Source organism: Dasypus novemcinctus, chromosome 17, assembly GCF_030445035.2.
Source record: "Dasypus novemcinctus isolate mDasNov1 chromosome 17, mDasNov1.1.hap2, whole genome shotgun sequence".
Lineage (NCBI taxonomy): Eukaryota > Metazoa > Chordata > Mammalia > Cingulata > Dasypodidae > Dasypus > Dasypus novemcinctus.
The window spans coordinates 80,708,168-80,719,540 of NC_080689.1; the positions used below are offsets into that span (position 1 = coordinate 80,708,168).

The 11,373-nt window shown below is 58.3% G+C and overlaps 1 protein-coding gene across 2 annotated transcripts; it reads right to left on the reverse strand.

Moving 5' to 3' along the window:
* Positions 1–1,618: 1,618 nt before the first annotated feature.
* CD8A (CD8 subunit alpha) lies at positions 1,619–8,363 on the reverse strand. Of its 2 annotated transcripts, XM_071208953.1 has the most exons (8): positions 8,254–8,363; positions 7,988–8,023; positions 7,551–7,819; positions 7,058–7,423; positions 6,440–6,547; positions 6,177–6,287; positions 5,630–5,660; positions 1,619–3,615 (listed from the first exon to the last, which is right to left on the reverse strand). In XM_071208953.1, the coding sequence occupies exons 3-8, from the start codon at positions 7,597–7,599 to the stop codon at positions 3,564–3,566; spliced, it is 717 nt and encodes a 238-aa protein (XP_071065054.1). In that variant the 5' UTR covers positions 7,600–7,819; positions 7,988–8,023; positions 8,254–8,363; the 3' UTR covers positions 1,619–3,563. The 2 variants fall into 2 exon arrangements, with proteins under 2 accessions (XP_071065054.1, XP_004465747.1); XM_004465690.4 differs by having other exon boundaries at positions 7,551–8,023.
* Between the last annotated feature and the right edge of the window lie 3,010 nt (positions 8,364–11,373).

Genomic DNA, 11,373 nt, shown 5'->3' on the forward strand with positions numbered 1-11,373 from the left:
TGTTCCCTTCTCGGTCGTCCATCCCGACACCTGGCATTTGTGCCCTTTTCTGTGTCCACACCTTCCTTCAGCAGCAAACGTTGAAAAATATGCATGTGAGTGGAATTGCACACTTAGGCAGGGTTAAAATGGCAATTTCAGACAGCACCACGGTTTAAAGACCCAACAAAACACGAAAACCCAGAAAACAAAAAAGTGCACATGGAAGAGTGAAAACAGAGGGTCTTGGGGAAAGGATGCGGGGACCCCTGTGAGGCAGAGACGCAGATGCCCAGTGCGCAGGGTGACTGCTGCGGACAGGAGCGACAGCGAGGGCTGGTCCCGCCTCCCGGCCCGTCGGGAAGGGCGCAGCTGCCAGTTTCTCACTCGTGATGGCCAGAGGGGGTCTCGAGAGGGCACAGGCACCCCGCACGCCGCCGGGGACCCGGGCTGGAGGGAAACGCAGCTTGCCCCGCCCCCCGGGTCCGCGTGTCTTCCCCACACAGCCAGCAGCCGCGCGTGTGGGCGCCACGCCTTTTCACCCAGGAACAAGCCTGGGAGCCCCGGCCTCTTCAGGCAGCGGGGGCGCCCATTGGGAGAGGGTGGCCGTGAGCCCGTGTGACCTGGTGGGAGTCCCTCCCGCCCTCTGCAGCCCTCGTTGAAAGCTCTGTCGTGGCCTCTGTGACCAGGGCTGCCTCTGCTCTACCCACTTGAAAGACCTGAGCTTCCTTTCTTCTCTCCTTCCCTTCCCCCTCTGCTCTCCACCCCTACCACACCCCACTCTTTTTATACTTTTAGGCACCAGGGATTAAAGCTGGGGCCTCCTCCTTGGGAAGCAGGTGCTCAACCACCGAGCTCCATCCACTCCCCTTTTGAAGCAGCCATGGCTGACTCCTGCCAGTCAGGATTGGGGCTAGCGAGTGGGTGTGCAGGAGGACAGCTTGACCCGAACGCCTCCAAGCCCTGCCCGCCCTTTCTCTCAAGACCGTCTGCACCGCTCCCCTCTGACCACGGCAGCCTGACTGTCGTCCACACGAGCTGTCCCTCTCCACCGGTGGGGTCAGGTCTCTGCTGGCCCGGCTGGCTTCCCCGGGGCACTGCTCCTGGGGCGCGGCTGGAGGGAGCTGAGTGACTCCCAATCTCTACTCCAGAAGGGTCCGTCTCCCAGCAGCTCAGAGCTGCCCCCCGGAAGGGCCAGGCTGAAGGGCAGCGTGTGAATCAGCTCACCGTTTTCAATAGCTATGGTGTGTGAGACCCATTAGTGCTGCTCCGTCTTCCAGAAGCACCTGTGTAGCTGCAAGTTTCCATCTCACCTGACTCATTTTGGGGGAATGTGGTAAAAACGCAAGCACATAGAGTTTGTGGTTTATCACTTGAGGAGCATCTCTCTTCTGTCCCCAAGCCAGAACAAAAAGGAAAGGAAGTAATGCAAGAAGAGGCTAAAAGTCTGAATTCATGTGAAAAGGGGAGACCAGGACAAAGATGAGGATGACACAATAATTTTACTTCTAAGTATGTTTCTTAAATAAAAGACAAAGTTGTGTGCAAAATCTTAGTAGTAGTATTATAGTAGTAAAAGAGAGGAAACACTCAAATGCCAGATAACAGAGAATTAAAGAAATGATGGCACAACCAAAAATGCAATGCTAGTTAGCTATTAAAAAGAATGCTATAAATGTTTATTAAAGCCACTTATGAAAGCACAGTACAACCCCATTTTTTAAAAAAAGCATATATTTTATATACATGCATAGAAAATAACTAGGAAGAATGTATATCACAATATTAACATTGGATTATGCCTGAGGTAAAGAATTATGGATGATTCTTATTTTTCTTGTCAAGTTAAACGTTTTCTTCCGGTGAGCACGTATTTCTTACACGACACCATAAAAGAGGAAAAGCGAGTGTAGGGCGGCAGTCTTCACAATTAGCTTTCTCCCCGGGCCTGTTCCGCCACATGCCATGTCGCAGGCTGCTGAGAGGCCGGGGCTCTGTGGGCAGCTAACAATTCTGTCTTCACACAGTGTAAAAAGCCACCGATGGCCCAGGCGCACGTTCAAGCAGGGTCTCTCCAGGTTAGAAACTCAAGAGGCCCTCCATTCTGTGTTGTCGTATTTGTAAAACACGCGCCAGTCGTATTTGTAAAAAGTGCTCTCTGCCTCTTCACAGGCCCCTCTGCAGAGCAGGGGCTGGGAGAAAGCAATCCCGCCCTGTCTTACTGTTGCTAAAGGCCACCAAAGCAATATACCAGAAATGGGGTGGCTTTTATAGTGGGGGTTTATTAGCGTAAAAGCTGACAGCTGGGAGGGCTGTGACAATGTCCACATGAAGGCATCACCCGAGACGCTGTCCCCCGAAGGTCGGCTGCTGGCGGTCCTGGGCTCCCCCACTGGCCAGGCAAGACGGCGGCGGGTCCCCGCCAAGGCCTCTGCCTTCCCCCGCGGGCTCTCTTCTCCTGAGCTCAGCCGTGGGCCACCAGGCACACGGCTCCCCCTCCCCTCTCCTCCCGGCCTGCCCCCGTCAGCTTTGGACTAAAGTGGCCTCCTCTCAGCCTCTGTGTTCCGCTGACTCCAGCTTCTGGGCTCTTCTTGGTCTTTGCCCTTCTTTGGGTGTGTGTCTGCTGTATTCCTCCTTGATAAAGGCCTCCAGTAAGAGGATTAGGACACACCCCTGGGTCCCACAGACACTCAGAGGCCCTTAAACGATCTAATTGGGAGTGACTAGATTCTAACCGAGTCTAACAAAAACCACATAGGAGAGGTCTGCACGTACAGGAGTGGGTTAGCTCAGGAACATAGTTTTCCAGGGTGCACAAAAGGCTCAAACCGGCACGGGCCCCCACAGTGATTTTCTCAGAGACCAGGTGATGTGTTCACCCCTTCCACTTAAGTTTCTATGACTTCCTGCTATCCTTATATTGATTGGTCATCTGCGGGTTGAGGATTGCTCAACTGCCTTATACAGCTAAGAAAGGGAAGTCCTCTGGCCTATTTCATTACCTCCTCGCTGCTCGGGGCACGACAACGGGTTATATCACGGGTGCTCCAGAAATACCTTGTGGTTTGAGACACAAATGCCACCCGAACCTGAAACAGAGGCCTCCGGAAGGCAGACCTGAAGGGGTGGAGGCAAGAGCCCCGGGCCTGGAGACAAGGCTCCGGTTTCAGCTCAGGGCCCCCCAGCTGGGCGACTCTGGGCAAGCTGCTCGCCATCTCTGGGCTTCGACCTCCTCGATCGATCGTCAAAGGGCCGGGGAAGGGGTTTGGACAGAAGGCTGCCGGGGTCTGGCAGCTCTCACAGCCCGATTTGGAGCTCACGGCTCCCGCGGCAGCCCAGCCTGCCCCCTCTGCCTTCCACCCCCACGTGCAGGCGCAGCCGTGGCGTGGCCCTGGCGGGCTGGAGTCAGGAGGGTCCTGCTTTGCTTCAACTAAAACACAGGGGGAGAAAGGAGCCCTTCCCACGCCCTGCTCAGGGCACGGGAATGAGAACGAATGCAGGGAAGGAAGAGGGGCTGTGGCTGGAGCCAGAAGAGGCCTCAGGGGGATCCACCAGGAGGGGCTGTCGCCCCGGCTGCCGCCACGCTAGACGTATCTCTCTGGAGGGTTGGACTTGCCTCCTGGTCTGACCACGGGTCTGCAAGAGAAGGCAACGGTCACTGCAGCCAGGGTCCTCAGGGGGCAGAGAGCCAAGTCCCCCCACCCTGGCCCAGCCTTTTCTTTTTTTTTTTTAAGGAGGTACTGGGGATTGAACCCATGACCCCCGTACATGGGAAGCAGGCGCTCAACCACTTGAGCCGCGTCTGGCCCCTGGCCCAGCTATTCAAAGGGTCCAAGGACTTGTCCCTGGAGCACCCGCAGAGGGCTGGGCGAATGAACCTGGTAACTCTGTAACTGCCTGGTGTCATCCTTGCCGCAGCCTTGGGGGTCGGGGCCGGGGGGCGAGGGGCCAGAGAGCCTGCCAGAGGCCACGTGGTCAGGGGGTGGCCGCGCCAGCGTCCGGACCAAGTCAGGCCAGTTTCCTGGCACCCTGGGCAAGGTTTCCACGGAGGCTGGAGAATGGGGCTCATCACCAAACCCCTTAGCTGACCCGATTCTCTGCCCCCACCATCTGGGAACACATGAGTCCTTCACCGAAAGGGTCCTCTGAAAAGCGAAACTGGGTATTACATTAGAACATGTTGATTCAGCTCTTGGGCTAGGGCTGAAGCGTGAGAGGCACAGCTACAGGCCCCTTCCTCCAAATCCTCTTTCTTAGCGTGAGTGCTCCTGCGTCACCACCGACTCTGTGAACTCGGGTATGTACTGCCTCCCAGGCGTTCACCTGCCCAGCTCTGCATTTCATTTTGAAACGAATAATTTCAAAATGAGAGTTTTCAGGAAAGACAGAGAGGAGGGATGATTCTCTTCTAAAAGCTCCCAACTCCACCCGGAGTCCTGAAAGCGTGAAAGTGCTAAAAATCCCCTCTGTTATCAGAGTCTTTATCCACTTGATCTATCACCTAGAACACAGGCACTGGAAATTCATTCCATTTCTACTGTTCAAATTAAAGGATGAAAGATACCGAACTTGGATCCCTATGGAGAAATACAGAGGAGTATAAAAGGCAAACCAAGATATTTTCAGGTACTCAAAAGGAACTGGGGAATCCAGGCGTTTACTCTCAGGTTTCCCCCACAACCCTCAAGCCCAGGAAGGAGCCTGAGCTTTGCAGGGAAGGTGCAGCTATGCACTCGCTGCCGGTGTGGTTTTGGACATGTCACTGATTGTCGGGAGCCTCAGTTTCCTCATCTGTAAAATGGAGCCGGCGGGAACTCCTTTAAAGATTGTAATGAAACTTGAAATGTAAACATACAGAAAGCAGCTCATACGCCACAGGCCTTGAGCCAGGCGGTCCTTGTTGTTCTTTTTGATGGTCTGACCGTGGCCACACGGCCGCCCTCCTGACCTGTGAGCCCGTGAGCTGTGAGGTGGGCGTCCTGGTGCTACCCCGCCCGCTTGCCTTGAGGATTGGGAGAGAGCCTGTGTGGGGGCTCCACCGTGGGGCCAGGGGCCACCAGGCTGCCTCTTGCCCACGGCCAAGCGAGAGGAGACGGGGGCCTCCTGCAGGCTGGCTGGCCGGTTGGTGTTCTAATCATTTCAGCCTGATCGTGGGCTGGAAGTGGGCGAGGCGGTCGCTGGAGCCACCGGCAGCTGCCTGCCCCTGCCGCTGGCCCCCCGTTCCTGCAGCGCTGAGGTTCCCTGCCCTGGCCCAGGGAAATGAGGGTCCCGGGCCATTGTTTATTTGGCTCAGTAATAAGTGATTGGCTGGCCCTCAAAAAAACCCAGACCAGCCTAGTAGGACAGGAAAATGTTTTTCTAGGGCTATGGTGAAGGGGGGCGGTGGGGAGCGAGTCCCTGAAATGATTTTTGGGAGCTAGACCAAAGGAGGTGGAGATGGACTCCAGTCAGGCTGCTCTCCCCAGCGTGGGGCCTCCAGTTCCTCCAGGGCACGGGCCCTGGAGCCAGCCTCAGCCTCCGTGTCCAGGGTCTCCGCTGCTCCCCTGTACCCTGCACAGCAGCATTCTAGACGTTTCCTGCCCTCTGCTGTTCCTGAAGCCCCCCGCCCCCCCCCCCCCCCCCCAGGCCTCGAGGGCGCACAAGGACTCACCTGGGACACTTGCAAACCCGTCTTCGGTTCCCTTGATAAGAAAAAAGAAAAGGAAAAAGGTGACTCCTCTCCCCCAGAGCCCCCCCAGTACAGTTTCGGCTCTTCCTTCGGGGGCCCTAAGTCTTGAGGTCGCGGAGGGCTTACCCTCCATCCCTCGGCCCGGGCATCCACAGAAGAACTGCAAATGCAGATGCGAGCGAGGGCGGAGTCTGCCGGCGTGCGCCGGCGCAGGCTCCGGCGGGGACCCGACCCGGGGTCCCGGGTGGGGGGGCGGAGGGCGCGCGGAGGGGCTCCGGGGTCAGCAGCGGCCCCTCCCCAGCCACCGCGCGCAGCGAGCCGCCTCTGCGCACGCGCTGCGGGCCTCGCGGGTGGGACCCGACACGGCTCCGGGAATGGGCCGCTTGTCCGCCTGCCTACAAGCCTCCCCGGGAGCGGAAAGGGGCGCGGGAAGCGGCTCTCCCAGGCTCTCGCTCCAAGCACCAAACCGGCTGTGCCTGGCAAGGCGGCTGCGCCCGACCCCTCCGTGCCGTGACTCCCCCCGACTCACTGCGGCAGCAGATGAGGGTGACGATCAGCGACAGCAGAAGAACCGCGCAGGCCCCAGCCAGGGGCGCCCAGACGTGGAGGTCACAGGCGAAGCCCAGCCCCGTCTTGGCCTCTGGGGACACCCGAAGCGCCGACGTTTCAGGAACGGGCCGGGACTCCCCACTCCACCGGCCACTCCCGGGGCACGTCTCCCCGCCCCGGGTCACCCCTCGCACTGCCCCCCGCCCCGCCTCGGGCTCCAGGGCGGCCCCGCGGCCTCCTCACCTGCGCCGCGCGTCGGCCGGCACGCCTCCGGGCGCGGGGACGCGAGCTGCGACGCGTTGGTGGGCGCCCGCGGGGGTGGACGCGTGGCGCGCGTGGTGGTGGGCTTCTCTGCAGGAGGGACAAGCGCGTGGGTGCGGGTCCGGCAGGCACCCCCTCCTTCCCCACTCCGCATCCCTGGACCCAAGGAGGCGCCTCCTCCCCGTCTTCCGCCCGAGAGGCCGCCGTGAGAGCGGAGGGTGGAGTGGGCATGGGTAGCCCCGGGTGGTGCTGACTCCGCCGCGGGCGCCTCGCCTCCTGCGTCCCTCCGTGCCGCCGCTCTCCAGGGCCCTCTGAGCTCGGCTGGCTATCCTCATTTCGCTTTCCAGCAAGCGGAGGTGATTTCGGGGAATTTAAGAAACCTACCCAGGACCACCCAGTCCCCCGAATACGAGCCCGGCTCGACCCGACCTAAAAAGGCATCTCCGCCTGCCTAGATGCTTCTGAGCCTCAGTTTTCTCAACGGGGGAAAAGGAACAGTCTCTGAAGGACACCCCCACCCCACACCGAGGCACCCAGAGGTCCCGATGTGCGCCCCAATCCCCACGCGGAGAGGTACTGCGCGCCGCGCGCCGCCCGAACCTGGCAGGAAGACGGGCACGAAGGGGCTGAAGTACACCATGGAGTTGCTCAGGACCGAGCAGAAGTAGTAGCCTTGGTCCTCCTCCCGGAAGCGGCTCAGGGTGAGAGTGAAGACCGCGTCCCGCACCTTCTGGCCCGAGAACTGGCTGCCGTCGAGCCACTCGGCCGTCCGGGTCCGGGTGGAGGAGAGGTACAGCAGGAAGGTGGGGCTGCTGGCGGCGCCGCGCGGCTGGAAGAGCCACGAGCAGCTGGAGCCCGCGCTGGGCAGCAGCACCTCGCACTGCAGCTCCACGGGCTTGCCGGGCTGCCCCTGCACCTGCTGCGGCTTCATCCGGAACGCTCTCGGCTGCGCGGCGGCCGCGGCGTCTGCGGGGCGCAGACAGCGCCGCTGAGCGCGAGCCCCGCGCGGGCCAGCTCCGCTCCCGGCCCCCCACCCCTCTCCCCAGCCTCCCCTCCCTCCCCACTCCCCGCTTCCCCCTGGTCGCCAGCTTACGGGGCAGCAGGGCCAGCGGCAGGAGCAGGGCGGTGACCGGCCAGGCCATGGCGCGCTCCTCCGGGGCGCAGCGACGTGCGCAGCGGGGAGGCGGCGGCGGGGCCGGGAGGGGGAAGTCGCACCCTCCCACTGGCCGCGGGGCCCGATTTCACCTTGCGAAGGATGTGATGTCACCCAAAGCCCCGGCCAGGAGAGTCGCCCTCCTTTCCGCGGTTGTCACCTTCCAGCCCGGCGAGGTGCTTTGCCGGGCAGGGCGGGGGCAGCTGAGACTGCGGGTAGGGCACGGGGAAAAGGGCTGCGAGCTGGCTCCTTTGTGAGCGCCCAGAGCCGGAGGGTAAAGAGGGCTGAAAGGAAGAGCTGAGAGGCGAGGGGGAGAAGGGGCAGGGAGCGGGGTGTCCCTGCCCTTTGTTCTCACCCAAGGTGTCTGGCACTCTTACTTTGGGGCTTTCTGTCTGCAAAACAGGCACTGCGGGCTGAGAAGGAAAAGAATTTAGTGGCCTGCCTGCTTCTCCGGAACTCGGGCAGGTTAGTCTGGTTGTCCACCCAGGAAGGGCCTTCTCACTTCCCCGGACACTACTCCTTGGGCTCTCTGCAGCCCCCCCCCTGGGAGGCCTTCTAGGGGCTAAAGCGCACCCACACAGCCTCTTGCACCCATGGAGCCACTGCAACAGCCTCCAGCCTGTCTCACCAACCCTCCAGCCACCTGCTCTGAAAATTCCTCTCCCGGAGGGGGTGCCCCACAGCCTCCCCGAGCACTCGGCAGGATGGAAGGGTTGAGTTAGCCTGATGGAGTCCGTGGGTGTTGGCTCCTCCTAGCCTTGTGCCCTCCACTCCCGCCCCTGCCCTTCCGGGGAACCTGTGGCCGCAGGCTCCGAGGGCGGCAGGTTTTCTAATCGCTGTGCTGCTCTGTGCTTTCCGGGCTTTGCACTTGCTGTTCCTCGGGCTGGCAGGCTGGGCCTTAGAGCCCTGAACCTTATCAGCCGCCCTGTCCGCAGCTCTGGGTGCGCTGCAGGCCCACGTGCGTGCGTGGAGGTGGTCCCTCTTCCAGCGGGGTCTGCACGTGCCCCTTCCATTCTGCCTGTTGCCGGCCTGATGCCTTCCCGCCCCCGTGTTGTGCCCTCCTCCCCCTTTTTTTTTTTCTGTTAAAAATGAATTTTTGCTTTAAGACAGTTTTGCAAATTAAACTTCAGGCCTAAGGCGCTATACAGATAATTCTAATGAGTATTTCCAGAACACACAAACATGGAACAAGTCCTCCCACAAAATTCTTTTTTATTTAAAAATTAATTTTTAAATTAATGCTACGACTTAGTTAACACAGGGGAGTAGCTACGGTCACTGCTTTAGTCAGTGCTGCGCTTCCTCCTTGGGTTTGCTCATGCCTCAGCCTTGAGGGATTTGGGCGAGGTCCGCTCTGACTGCTTCCGGCTGAGAAGGCAGAGGAATGGAGGTGGGTTGCTGGCAGTTGAAGGTTCTTGTTGCTTTGGGCCTGGGGCGGCTCCATCACCATCATTTTGCTGTTTGTCCAGGGCAGGCCAGAGGAGCTGGAGAGCAGCAGTTGGCGGCAGCTCGGCTGGGTTTTGGGGCACCTCCCTTTTTTTAGGGTTCCTTGGTCTTCCCTCTTGGGACCCCATGGTGGGCACAGCTGGCGCAGCTGCTGCTTGATTCCAGAGTCAGGCCTCTACCTGCCTGGCCTGTCCAAGTGCCTTCCCCACCCAGAGGCCGTGTCTCAGACTTGGTGGGGTGTCCTGTGTCCCCCGATGCCACTCCACAGCATGGCCTGTGCTGGCTGTGCTGATGGGGTCCAAACTCCAGTGCTGGGTGTTTTTTATTTTTCAACCTTGATTTCAATGCTCTCCTCTCTGAATGCATTTAAGGTGCTTACTCTTACTTGGAACGTAGAAAATTTTATACTTTGAATGCCTTTACAAGTGTTTTTCTTTTTTAATTACAAGATTAGTATTCTTAAAAACACTTCAGAGAAGACGAAAATAAATACAGATTAAGTCCCGTGTCTCATCTCGCCACTGTCATCCTGGGGCAGGGATCCCTAACAAGGGGTCTGTGAGCTTGAATTTAAATTCAAAACATGGTTCTCGTGGGGACGTGTTGATACGGGTGTGATGTAGTTATAAATAATCCACAGTGTAGTGTGGGCTTAGTAAGGGGTGCATGGTTTTCACCTGCGGGGGACAGGGGTCCGTGGAACACAAAAGGTCGAGAAGCCCCGCTCTAAAGAAAACTGCATGCGGGTGAGTGTCTCTGTGCTTACACATCACTTTAGACACCTGGGGTTGTGCTGCATGAACACTGCTCTTGTTTAACAGCAGAAGGACAGCCACGGGTCTCATATCCGCACTGGTAGTTGCATCCCAGTGTTTAAACTGGGTGTTCCATGGCTTAGCTCCCCTAATGGACAGTTAGGCCATTTCTCATTTGTGGCTCTCATGAGGGAGGCTGCGGTAGTGGCAATGAACCTGTGTAGTTGAAGACTTGTGCCAATACCACATCATATCGACATCTGTCTCTGTCTCTGTCGTGTTTCTGGCGGTGTAGACTCAGTGCTGGCCCTAAAGCCCCATGAACGAAGAGGAAAAGTACATGACCAGGCCGGACGGGCCACTGGCACGACACTCCTCTTTTCAGATGGCAGCTGCGCCTTTTGCTGCCTTTGCTCCCACTGCAGAAGCGTTGCCTGCTCAGCCCGGCCCCAGGACACAAGGACACGGCAGCTAAAAAAGAAGGCCCGACGCTTAAGTGGGGGACGCGGGCGACACAGTGAACCCCCGTATTGGGACCTTGGCCATCAGGTGCTTGAATATGAAGACGGCAGGACTTCTGGCGTGAAATGCTTGAAAATAGAGTCCCCCCATTTCAGTCTCCGGGACATGAGCTGCAGTTGGCTTGGGGGCCTTCCAGCTTGCAGCTGAGCAAAGTGTGGTGGGGAAGGTGCAGCCCCTTTGTACAGAGCGCTACGGCGGAGGGGGAGGGGAATGCCAAGGCGACCTGTCAAACCCCCCCAGGAGGCTCTGTGACCCCAATGATGCTTTTCACAGAACATGGTGGAGTCTCAATGTAACCACAACGACATCCGCCCTCCAGCACCCAAGGAAAGCAGATGCAGTTGCACGGGGCCTGGGGAGGCCTGCTGGCTCGAAGGCCAGGCAGGCAGACGGCTGGGTCGGGCCTGCCCATCTGCTGCCAGGCGCGCTTCCCAACCCCACGCTGCGGCGTGCACTCGAGCGGTGGGAAGGAATGGGAGCAGCCGCTGTCCATCAGCCCCTTGTTTTTAACAACGTCCCGAGACAGGCGAGCTAGTCACCAGTTTTCTGTGCCGAATTTCAGCAGGTCTTTGTTTTTCTCAAGGTGTTTGCTTTTTTTGAAAACATGAGAAAAGAACTTTAATATTTACTTTAGTTAAAGACATAGTCAGAATGCGTAACCGGGCAGGGTAGTGGAAGGAGATGAATCAGGACTCGGAAGATGTGGTCTGCAGGCCCAGCCTGAAATGACCCTTGCCAGCTGAGCTCTGTGCAGATGGTACAGGTCGCCTTGGAAGGAGTTTGCTTGTTTGGGACCAGAAAGGCCCCTCAAACTGTAGACGGATCGGGGTCTTGCCTCATCTCAGGCACAAACACCTGTCAATTCCACTTCACTTCTGACAATCCACTTTGCTCCTCCTGGACCCCCAATTCACCGAGACCATTTTTAAAAAATGATTATACTTGTTGAATTTAATTTTCTCTAAACTGTACATAGTCACAATGATTCTAGAGGCCCATTTATCATCAACATCAATCCAAAAATCCATACCCGTTATCTG